This window comes from Electrona antarctica (genome assembly GCF_951216825.1).
Source record: "Electrona antarctica genome assembly, chromosome: 5".
Classification (NCBI taxonomy): domain Eukaryota; kingdom Metazoa; phylum Chordata; class Actinopteri; order Myctophiformes; family Myctophidae; genus Electrona; species Electrona antarctica.
In genome coordinates this window covers 40,442,769-40,455,685 of record NC_136810.1, presented here as the reverse complement: position 1 = coordinate 40,455,685, position 12,917 = coordinate 40,442,769, and the positions used below count along the sequence as shown (strand labels likewise).

At 41.7% G+C, this 12,917-nt stretch overlaps 1 protein-coding gene across 1 annotated transcript; it reads left to right on the top strand.

Moving 5' to 3' along the window:
* Nucleotides 1-158: 158 nt before the first annotated feature.
* Nucleotides 159-741, top strand: cUnh15orf61 (chromosome Un C15orf61 homolog; the record flags this gene model as incomplete). The annotated part of the gene is made up of 3 exons (XM_079502324.1): nt 159-163; nt 323-501; nt 614-741. The coding sequence occupies 3 exons, from the start codon at nt 159-161 to the stop codon at nt 739-741; spliced, it is 312 nt and encodes a 103-aa protein (XP_079358450.1).
* Between the last annotated feature and the right edge of the window lie 12,176 nt (nt 742-12,917).

The following is a 12,917-nucleotide window of genomic DNA, read 5'->3' as shown; positions in this document are numbered from 1 at the left end:
ACTATTCATTCTATTGCTGCCGAAGGATCTCCAGATTTCTCATTTTAAGTGAGAGTCCAGTGTCCACACAGCTAACATTTGGTTCGATCTCATGTAACACAAGGTCATTGAATTCAGTCAAGTGGCAAGGGCAGGTCGGCAGGAGGAGACCTAAAGTTATGAAGTTAGTTTTTAAGACGATACACAACGCCTTTCTACGAATTGCTCTGTTTCCGAGCACATTTGGCAAGACAGGCCCGCGCCCCAATGCATCAGAGGTGTTGTCCTGCCACCTGGTGCAGCGAAAATTTCCCCCCTGGACGTCGTACTGTGTTCGCTACAGTGACGTCCACAACGACCAGTTCGGACTGTCCAACTTCAACTGGAGTGTTCAGGGAGCCAACTACCAAATACTGAGAACAGGCTGCTTCCCCTGCATTAAGTACCACTGCACTAAAGCACCTGCACAAAACCTGGACTTTGAGGACAAGTTTTTCACCATGTTGAAAGTCATCAATCTAGGTCAGTGTGGTTGGATGTCCTTCTGGCCCTTATAAGATATATCCCATTATAATATCAATGTTTTATATTCATAACCCATTATGCACAATTTAATTTTATCTACTTGTTGCAGGTATCCCCTCATTAGCCTATGGCATTGGCTGCTGGCTGGTGGTGGGGGCTACTGAGACAGTGCAGACCAGTGCTGGACCGGTCAAGGTCTATTTTGCCTACAAAGAGGAAGAAGGAGCACAGTACTGAACTAAGCAAAATCACCACAGTGTTTTTTGTATAATGTGATCCTGTCATTCTATTTAAACTGTGCCTGAGACTGTTACACTGGGCCCATACTAGCCCAAGATTTAGACTCTCGTAGAGGACGAACGTCAGAATCGAAAAAAAAAAACCTCTACGAGAGTCTAAACCTTGGGCTAGGCCCATACATTGACTAAAAAGTACCTTTTTGTCCTGATATTTGTGTAAATTTGCCAGTGATTAATTATAAACTATTATTTAAACTGAGCTAATTTATTATTTCAAGCATCTATTATATATATATAGTCCCACTACTTACATGAATTTGTGAAACGTGTTGATCACAAATCAGTCACGAGAAACCGTACCACGACAATCAAAAGGTTTTACCTGGGAGTTTTGGGCACTGGCTTCATATGTGCTTTCAACTCTGTTCAAATATTTATAACTTATTAAAGCTATGGAAATGTTTGAATTTGATTTTGTCTTTTGTTGTGGTTCATCATTTGCACTGGTCTTAACACTGGAACAAAGTCATGCGGATGTCTCAAACGTTTTTGTGAAATGTAGTGTTCTGACGGGGAGGTTGATGAATGATCAGAAGAGGCTTCTAAAAATGATAACTAATCCATGTCTAAATGCCCCTAGCCCTGCCTTGATAAAGAGCCAAATATTTAAACTTCAATTGGAGAGGAATACGTTCTTATAATGGAACAGTTTTCCCCTATTTGCATCCCCTATTTGACTACACGTCCCCTTTGCCTCGTTTAACTTGTAAAATGCAGAAATTTAACTAACTCATTTGTTTAAAGTGAAATTAGTGATCACTCTCCATGCAACAGATTGTCAATAGTGTTGGAGAGGACCTGGTGACAGGACAGGTCTGATAAAATGGGTTTTAATTACCAAAGTGTAGCCTTTTCTGTATGGGCGTCTGCATTACCTCCTTGAGGCCTTCCCTGGACTTTGATTTCTGATAATGTGCTTTGCTGACAGGGCACGCTCAGCTCCGTTGCAGAGAGTCCTCCCTATGAGAGGCAGGTTGACAAACTGCCATATTGATTTTCAACCCCCCTCAGCATCTCCCACTAATAGCATTTATCAGCGACCTCAATTTTCTGGCCTTGGCCTCTTCTCTTTTAGCAACAATGAAGCTGCAGGAATAATTTCTTGTTGAACATGTAAATCAATGGACCTTTTGCCCCTCTTTGCTCTTGGTAATTCTCGGGGTTGGCTGTGATATCAGCTTACATGGCAATGTTTTACCTGTTCCTTTTTGGTGTTATTTGACCTTACAAACGTGTTCATGTGTTAAAATCGGTGCATATAACTGGATGCTTTTAGCATCAAAATGTGTTAAATATGAATAATGTTATTTATTGTGTTGATATTGTACTTGTTGAGAAACCTTCGCACACCTATATAACGTTTCAATATAGGTCTTAGTTTTGGGAGTATAGCAATCCATAAAAAATTGCGGTGCACACCACTCCTTTAAATGAGTAGTACAGTTATGCAATGTATCGGCAGCCATATTGGAAAACATGCCACCATATTGGAACTTAATGTTATTTTTGGTAGAAATACCTCCAGAACATATTCTCTTATATCAAAATTAGGGGGAAATCAAAGATTCAGCCCCAGCAAAGTGATATTGTCCAAAACGTAGGTCCAGTTGCAGGGATTTTGAAAACTGGCGGCCATCTTGACAAATTTAGGAATTCTGCGTGTCCCATGGTTGATAATGAATTAGGGTGTCATAAAGGTGATCTGTGCCAAATATCATGTTTGTATCACCAACTGTGCATTAACCATGAGCAGATGTACATCTATGCAGTTTATTGGCAGCCATATTGGAAAACATGCCGCCATATTGGAACCGAATTTCATGCTTTGATCACCAACTGAACTATCATGTATTGAAAACAGCAATTTCCCGCCTAGCTAGTGAAGGCTAGCTCTGGTCCATTTAGAGCTATGTTACTCTCAACTTCCGCGGCTCGCATGAATGCAGACCAGCCTCTCGTCTTTAGCGTAAATAAAAATAACGTTTTTGCTACTCACCAAAACAAAGGCGGGGTCATTAGAAAGCCTACTTTCCTTAGTGGGAGCACTCTGAGCCCCCCACCACACTTATAAACGGTACTTTTTGGCCAAAAGGGGATTTTGTTTCCACCGGAAAAAAATACTTTTAGTTACTCCACTGCGCCTTCTACCGATATTGCCCAGAGTATTGCCTCATAGAGAATATTTCTCCTCCGGTGAAAGAAAATCCCTTTCTGGCCAAAAAGTACCGTTTATATGTGTGGTGGGGGGCTCAGAGTGCGTCCACTAAGGAAAGTAGGCTTTCTAATGACACAACCCGCCTTTGTTTTGTTGAGTAGCAAAAACGTTATTTCTATTTACACTAAAGACGAGAGGCTGGTCTCCATTCATGCGAGCGGCGGAAGTCGAGAGTAACATAGCTCTAAATGCAACGCATTAGAGCTATGGACCAGAGCTAAGTGAAGGCTTGGAAGCAGGTGTGTAGGCAAGTGCACACCAATAATAAAATAAAATAATACGCCCGCACACTGTTGATTTGCATGGTGCAAGAGAACAATTTATTAAAGAAGAAGGCTGATATTCAACTTCTTTCTGGAGATCCTACAAGATGCCTGTGAGCTGCCAAACAAAACCATTGGTATAGGCTTATGTGCAATGCTTCTAACTTTACCTATTAACGGTTCTCATTTGTAAAATATTCCTTAATGGAGCATGCTGATACCACACTATCTCCCAATCATACTAATTGCCTTTAACAAGGAACAGTTAGACACACTTATGGAAATCTGATCCATGGTGTCAGTCTACACGGAGATCCCACCCCTCCTTTCATCTCCAACCTTCCGTCAATGCTGAAAGTGTGCATGGGGAATGCTCAGGCAACCATGTCTTAATTACTCATTGACCCTTTGACCCATGGGCTGCATTGATACTGCAGTACAGCGTGAGACAGATAATGGCACAGGCCTGCAACCGGCTGCAGCTTTGTGTCTACCTATTAAAGGATGATGTGAGTCAGTGAAACCCAAGCTTTGGCGGCTGCGAGATCATTGTATTTGTTTTCAAGACTGTACCTATGGGCCCCTCTAAACTACAGGGGAGGGCAACCCTTCAACCCAAGCAGAGGCTTAGCGTTACACACTGTACCTCAGTCACCACCAGCACAGGTCTAGGATATCTACCCTGCAAATGGCCTATTGTAAATTAACAGAAAATATAGGTTGGACTCTGTTAAGAGATTGATGCCTTTCAATAAGCCGGGTTAGTGCTGGTTCTATTGATGGAATTAGATTACCCCATGCACAACTAATGTAGTAATAAACAAAGAATGAATGTCTGCTTGGCAAGTTTAATTGCATGCTGAAGCTGGTAATATGTTTTGTCAAGGTGAAATCTTTAAATACTAATGCAATTTAGAGTTGAGGTAAAAGCAAAACAAGTGCTGGAATTAAGTGTAGCGTGGCTGTAAGTTGTTAGCGGGGAATAATGAAATTGCTCATCAACTCACAAGGTCTTAATTGTATTTATACACTAATTGGCTTATAAATTCTCATGTGTCCTTGGTGTAAGGGAAAATAATGCCACAAACCATGTTCACTTCACTAAAGTGTTTTATGCAGAAGGCTGATTCCAAAAATCAATTATTTAGCAGGAAAAATCACGCTATTTTTCCTCTGTCATATAGATATATGGCTTGGCAGAAACAATTATTGTACGAACCACCCCTGCAGCTAATGCTGGTGAGGTTATCATAAAGCCCCTAGACGAGCCAGAAGCGTTTCCTAGCATGCTTGTCTAACAGCAGGGGTAATGCAGACCACCACAACGAGGATCACCCATACATTACACCTCAATTCCAAGGTGTCAGCCAAAATTGTAACAGTAGACATGCGGCGGTGGGGCATTTTGTCACAATTAAAATACATATCATACTACTTTTCCGGTAGAAATATCTCCAGTGGCACAACACAGACATTGATGTTGGTGAGCTTAGAAGTACCAGTGTACAGAAAATGACTGCCTATTGAATGATCGGTGTGCAGAGTAGACAGTAGACAGTAGAGCATATAGCAAAAGGAAATATAGTTGTTAGAGACCTTTGTGGTTTCAGTTGCTGACCTCATACCACTGAAACTTGAATTACTACCTTTTACATTTGCTGTGATGGTGTGGAAGTGTTTTTTGTTTGGGGGGGAGTTGAAGGGGTGTTGGGGATCCATTAAAAATCTATTATACTGTATTTCTTTACCCAGGGGGGAAAACGCTCTCATTACTAAGCACTAAGCAGAATGGAAAGGATGACAAGTGCTGCCATATTTCTTTTTTATACTCCCCAATCCTTTTTTCTTGTCTCGCTTTTTGATGGGTGGTGGAGGATGGGGGGCAAATGAAGGACTGTGCCTGCTGTGCCCAAGCTCCTGACGGTGGGTGGGTGAAAAGCCTGTCAGTCATCTTGTTCTTCTCAAGATGGGTCCCAGTTGAAATAGGGACTTGAGTGCAATGAATGAAAAATACAGGACTCTCCCATCAAGGTCTCTTAAATTAGATTTTGTACTGGAGAATAAATTATTATCCTTATAGTAGTTCTGAGAGGGTTACTACTAGTAGTATAATACATCATTGTCATTGTTTTATAATGGGTTTAGCTCAGTGCACTTTGTTTTAGTTATATATTTCTTTGTTCCAATGTCAGTTGATTATTGTTTTATTTTTCTCTCGGCTCTGATATGATATCACGTTAACTTCATCCATACTTAATGCTTACTCTGTTGACATTAAGAGTAATGGAGTTTAATAGTTTTTTCTGCGACTTATCGGCAGAGTTAAATGAACTATCCATTTTTATTATATATTATGCAGTATTTAAAGTTTCAGCTCATTAAAAAACAGACGCCCTCCTCGCCCCCCCTGGGCCGTCTTTTACCCCCCACCAGCTTGCAGTCAGGCTTCTCTAGCCACAGGCTCTGCGTGATCTGTTTTTGTCAAGTCAAAAATTGAAATCTTCTGGAAATATTTATTTATATGTCTGTTCATTTCCCTTCGCCAGAGAAGAGCTCCTAATGTCTCTTGTGTCGTAAACAAAATGGATCCAGCAGAATCATGCAAAGGAGGGTGATCAGGCTGGTTTTTTATCAATCCATGTACAATCGTTAGTTCTTGCGTTGCTTACATGGTCGTGAGCATGGGGTCAGCGGCCTGATATTATGTTGAGGTGTCTTTGCTTTAATTTAGCTGGAGAATAGGCCTCCCGTGTCGCTTGATTGCACTCCTGAGCAACTACCTACACAGCAACTCTGTGGGCCGTGGGATGGAGATTTACATTAAATACACTGATACAGCTGCTGCATACAAACGCAGAAGTGGAATAAATCAATTCTGTTCTCAGAAATGCCTCACATACTTTTTTGATACTGCATGATCTCCAATCTCTCTGCAAATGAGCTGTGGTCGCCTGTAATGGTTTCTGCTCCTCGTGGGAGGCCCGGTGTCTGAGAAAAGCTGCTGATTGAAGGAGAAATGTAATACAGGTGTAAAGCAGACTTGATAGGGGTCTTACGCGAGGGTTATGCATTTTAACAGTTATATACATACTGTTACATATTTATCAAAGAATATGGAATTTGCTGGGGTTGCCTTTTTCCCTCTGCCGGCCCGGCCCCGTAGAGACTGCTGCGTTTCTGCTATGGTGTCGTTAATTCTGGCAGAGAGGATAGCTATTATGTTGAATTACTAGGAATTAAGGGGTCTAATTTGGTTAAGTAAGCACTTCATTAATGGTGAGTGGATTGCTGCTGCAGTGCATGAGAGGTTTATAAAGGGTTACAGGTCACTGTATACATGGCAAAATCCGCAGTGTTAATTTAATACTGATAGTGTAAAAGAAATACCCTTTACAGGTCCATTGCTGGCCAACTTGAAGGGAGATCTGAATAGAATTGCTCAAAAGAACTATGCTCTATCAGAATAGCTTATGAAGACTTAGCTTGAATATGTCCATGCTGTGAATGTTTAAAAATGTGTGACTTACGGAGAACATGATTCTTTGGTATTCTGAGTGTGGACATAATAGTGGACAGCTGGCAGTGGAAGTGTGGAAGGGGTCAGGTGGAATCACGTGCCTTTACTTGATGTGCCTCCCCTCTGCAGAGGTGAACTAATTGAGGTGTGTTTTTATCTCGGCTTGCTAATGATGATGAGGGTGCAGGAGAAGTAGACTGTCCCCCTAGGCTGAAGGATAGCATGGCTTAGCCAACCTTCTGTACTTATTGTCCAACAAAGGGGGAATTCACTTAATACAGCGCCTCAGAAAAGTGGGTAATTGTAGCCACAATCAATAAAGTAGCAGAGCAGAAAATGAAAGGTGTGTTTGGTGTGTGTAGTGTAAATGTGTTGTAGATATTGGACAAAAAGCAGTAGTGAGGTTCCTGTTTATTGTGCTTATTGGTTGTTTTTTTTGGGTGTGCTCTATGAGCATAGAGCCCATCTATGCAGCTCATTCCAGTTTATACATGCAGGTTACACTCTATTTCTAAATATTTGTGTGTCCATGTGTATCTTGTGTGTTCATGGCGTCTGTGTGTGCATGCATGTTTTTGTGCATGCATGGTAGAGGGGGTAGGTTTGGTTGGATGAGCCACATTGTTCCTGTGCGGCCTAGTGACATCGCTGGAGGGCAGAGAGGGATGGAACCTGAGTGGGGTGACAGTGATAAATAGCCCTTTTAATAACAGCTGCCCCACTTGGCCAGCAAGTCCCAGTCAGTGTCCTCTGTGTATTTATGCCTATGTTTATTTATGCATCCATAGCAAGCAGGAAATCACCACCGCGGGGGTACAATCATTCTTTTTTTTGTGGTGGGTGGGTGGTAGTCCAAAAGAAGGGGGGGCGTGGGGGTGCATTGGTTTAACTTTGGGACGAGGCATAGCCTAAGCATGCTAGTCCTCAAACTAACATTAATTTGGACTTGAGGTTGATCTATTTTTATGTCCATGAGGATATAGTCATATACAGTATCAGATACATTTACATTCATTCTTATGGCGCTGTTGTATATGCCAGATGTAAGAAGAGCATTGAAATATACCGAGAGGAATTGTAGGTTCCACTTGTAACTACTGTACATAAATCCAACCTGCAGGTGTTATATTAACCTGCAGTTCATTCTGAGTAGAGGCTGGGGGCTTTACATTCCAAGTAAATTGTAAACACACCAGCATCCAGATGGATTTTCTAAAGCATCCAACAACACACCACACATACCGCGGTCTGACCTCATGTGTTATCATAACATCCTTAAATGTGCATTTCTTTTGAATAGTCGCTTTCATTGTTGCTGTATGACTGAAGGGAAAGTCCTTTTGTCTGCTGAAATATGACCCCCTAGGCCTTGCACTGTGAACAGGGAGGCTGTAGATCAGAAGTGTCAAAGCGTCTTCCTGGAGGGCGACATCGGGGCTGTTCTCACTCAAACCAATTCCCTCCCCTTAATTGGTTCAATTAGTTAAGCATCCATATACATTATCATGTATGCATTTTTCATGATTCCTCTTAACGCTCTGTTTAAACAGAACAACTTCCGGCTATGATTTGCCATTTGGATGGATGTCAAGGAGACTAAATGATTGCGCTAATTGAGTAATTAAAAGCAGATGTTGGAGCAAGAGCCAGCAGCGTACACTTTAAACACTTTGCCCTCCAGAAAACCTACAGTGTTTTTGACACCCCTGTTATGTATGGATATCCCAGAGGTGCCTCTGTAATAGTTACAGTTTCACCCTTGTGATTATTCAGTTGAAGTCTTTGCTATCGAGCCAAAATGGTGTTTTTATGCTATTTTGGCCACAGGAAATGGTCTGGAAAGGAAAAGCCCATCATGCTGCCTAATGGCCAGAGTCAGTGGTGCACGGCTTCAGCACAAGCTCTAGACAGGCAAAGCATGATATCTCCACCCTCACCCTATCACTCTTACCCCCCGCTGTCCTCTGGTGAGATAGTAGTGGGCTATGTGAGGCTCTTTCGAGGGAGATGATGTTATGTTGAAGGTAATTAACATTGGAAATGTGCCAGTAATGGGATATCAGCGTGGCATCAAATCGCAAAGGAGTGGAGACTACTTCCACGATTTTGACAGCTCTAGTGATTGGAGCATAGCTGGCAGGCATTGCAAAGTGCCGATCAATAAGTAACAATTTTCCTATTAAAGAAAAATTACTTGGACATTGCTCTTAGATAGCTTGTGGCTGCTTCATTTCAGACAGACTGGGATAAATGTCTCCTGTTGTCCATTTTAGGGTGAAGTGCATGTATTTTTGCCTTTAATAAAATGCTTCCTGTTCTGTCATCCGCTTTTACAGAAATATTAACACTTACAATCCATTTTGAGACATTAATATTACTTAGTGTCTTAACATGTTCACCTCATGTGCCCCAAACACGCTATCCTGGATATTTCATGCCTTTAATGCACAAGCACATCTGTCATATAACCAGAGTGATGATTACATACTTGAATGCAAAATGGAGACAGTTCAGATATTCAGAAGCAGTGAAGAGAGAGTTGATGACAAATCTTCTTTTAATAATACTCTAGGCCACTAGTGTGACTAATGAACTTAGTAATTACTCTTCATTGGCTGGAAGAGTTTAGCCTGGGTGAGATGGAAGCGGTGGCTGCTGGGAGCCACAGAAATGGCACAACAGGCAACAATCAACACAGTGTCTGCACAACAATCAATCAAATCTGTCAGGCCCTTAACAGTCAGTGTAATTTGTTGGTGTTCTTCAGAAATGAGTACAGCCTGTAAAATGTAGCTAAGATCACTTTCCCAAACACCTCGCAGCACAATATGTTTAAACCAATGAGATTTGTACCCTATGATTTATCACGCTGCTTTTCCAAAAAGAAAAAAATAATCTTTGTTGAACTAGGAATGGTTCTGTGAGTTCAGACATCACCCTCTGAAATAGAACTCAGTACTTCTTGCAATATTCAGACGTTTTTTTAGGAGGTGGTTTGCTTTAGTATTCACAGCTTCTTTACTTTGCTGGCAATTCAGTCAGTGTTATGACTTGAAATTGGATGAATATGTGAGTTTGAAATATACTGACTAATTTGTTATCGTAATGCACACTTTGTATGAAATCTATAGCTACGTATAATGAATTAGAGATCCCTTAATAAGACATTTTAAAGTAGCCGCAATGTGTAGCTATAAGCCTTCATAATGACTTATCATGTCTTATCTCAACATAAGGTATAAGTTCAATGTTTATAAGGTCAGATATCACAATTGCATCATAATTGCTCTGCATTTTTGTAGGAAAGGTTATACAGGACAGCCAGGAGTTGTTATACAGTGTTATGGACATGGCAATTTCTGCAACCACAATGGTGGACAGTATAACAATGTTTTATTTGTATATATGGTGTATAAAATTGAGTTGTTTCTACATATAAACACATTATAGAGATAAATGCACTATAAACTGTCATATAGCTTATTATGGCATGCAATAATCCCACTATCTTTAGGTGGAGATGGTTACAGAGGGTAGACAACCTTTAATACAAAGTAGGTATATTGCAAGCAATTATGAGCAATTGTGATTGTGAGGTCACATGCACGCACCTGCCTGGGTGACAGCAGACTGCTGGGCGAGCGCTGGCACTTTGGCATGGGGGGTCAACATATGGAATGAATTCTGTACTGGCCATATATGGAGCGTGTCTTGAGTGTACAGGGGGGTACAGGGAGCCGAGGAGGTCAGATACATATGGAATGTCAGAACAGGTCAGCTCCATCTAAGGGTGGCAGCGGGGGCAGTGTCTTGAGTGTACAGGGTTTGATGAGGGCCCACGTAGGGCCGGGCCTTAATTTTCTGGCCTGTTGAGAACTAGTTTTCGCCGGCTGCCGGGCATGGCTGCACTAATAACTGGGGCAGGCCTGTCTAGAGTTTAAATGGACAGGTATCAGTCAAAGGGGAGACATCGAAGAGGAAGGATGGATGGGGAAGGATCAACATATGGTCAGAACAGTTTAGCTCCATATATGGAGATCTAAGGGTTTGAGCAGGCCGGCCCCAAGGGCAGACGAACCACGCCCCCACCTGGGGCGTCAGGTCCTTAGGGGCGGTGCTGTGTAGCCCTCCAAAAAAATATTTTTCTGAAATATAATAAAAAACTGAATAAAATAAAATCTCTGGTGGGTGACTAGGCGCTCCCTCCCCATTGAACAAATAAACAATAATAAATACACTTTGCACCCCTGTTCTGTTCCTCACAACAACAATGTTTCATTTGCTGCACTACCTGCTTTAAGTGGAGGATGTCGTCACACATCCCCCATTTAACTGATTTAACTGCAACCCCCCAAAAAGCCGTGGTGTAGATTTCCTCCTCCTCCAAGTGCGAGGTGCCAGCCTGTTTCCAGTCTCGTTTTTGGTCAAAACAAGCTTTTTTAACAACCCAAACTACCAATGGTCGCATTCATAAATGTATGTTCCGTGTGGAAATTAGCCCTTCACTAAGTCCCTTCCCAAACCATCCTTGTCCAATAGGCACGTTAGCAGCGAAGAAAGCTTGACCTGCATAGCAACTGTTGCTAAACTATTTGGATTGGCATTGGACAATCGCTTTTTGGGTGGGATTTAGTGAAGGGCTAATTAAAGACATGCGTCCACATGGCTTTTTGTTTACATTCTCCAATCATGCAACCCTCGTCTGGTTCGACAAAAAAGGTAAAAACACACTGGAATACACTGGTGGATTAATTAACTCCTGGTTGTCCTGTAGGCCTACTGTAGGCCTACAGGTAACCTACTGTAACCATTTCAATTATTTTCAACATTATTTCTCTGTCATTCTCTGATCCTACTGATACTAACGCATACTGTACACACCTTCACACACTCTTTGCATGTTTGCATGTTTGCAGTGGTTTACAACGAGTGGTCCGCACGCACACACGCGCAACATGCACGTGAATGCGCGCACAGTGCACGTGCATGGGGGGGGGGGGGGGGGGATATTATATTTATCTAGCTTCGGGCGCAGAGAGCCTTCGAAGTGGCCCTGGGTTTGAGGTTTGAGGTGAGATGTAGGGTTGCTGGCCAATATTGATGACATCAGGGATCTCCATATATGGACTTAATATTGATGACATCACGTGATGTCACGAGGCATGACCATATATGGGGCGTGACCAACTGACGGGAAAAACCCAACTCGGCGGCATATCATGGCTACTTGTACGCATTATAAAGACATACTAATACATTATTCATATCTTCATTTCACTTCATTTCATAGTTAACTGCGACCTGCGGTCGCAATAAACAACTCTTATAATGCATTATGCATGTGTTATAATGCATTGTGAAGACATACTACATAGTACATTATACATAGGCTTCATAGAATGTGTTACATTACTAGAAATTCAGTTCTTTCTCTTATACGGTACTTGCCAAAATGACTGATTTTCAACCTAGCAACACATCACATCGTCATCGCCTCACATCATTTTAGATAGCCTACCCAAAAACATTGTGCAGTGGAGTATAAATTCAGTTTAGCCAAAAGGTAGACTATTTTGCAAGTGCATATACAACACAAGGCATTGCACAATAGTCTTATACGAGATACAACACAGCAAACTAAAATAACATGGACATGGAATCCCTGGTCCAGACCAGATTCCATGTTTTATTGTGAGACAATAATGAAATGTAGTCATTGTAGGCCTATTTATTGAAGTCTGGGTTGTGGTGTTTTACTGAACATCTGCTAAACCACAGTGATATTTAAATACGAGCCAGAGGAGTGTGGTCTGTAATACTGGACTATTCACAGATGCTCCTTTTTGCCGAGCTCCAAATCATGTTTCTTAATTCCCAGAGCCACATCTCAATCATATTCCCTGCTAATTTGAGAGTCACCCTCATTTCATTTTAAACGATTCATTTTCGGCAAATTTGTAAATGGCCCTGATGTGTTCTACAATTTAGTCAATTACTGTTTCAGCCGTCAGGGCTCGGGGGACCAGGAACACACATGGCCTGAAGGTACCGTCTCAATAATTGTTTCAGAAAAGTTGGGACTGGATTGCTAACGCTGTGTTCCACTTATTGAAATGTCA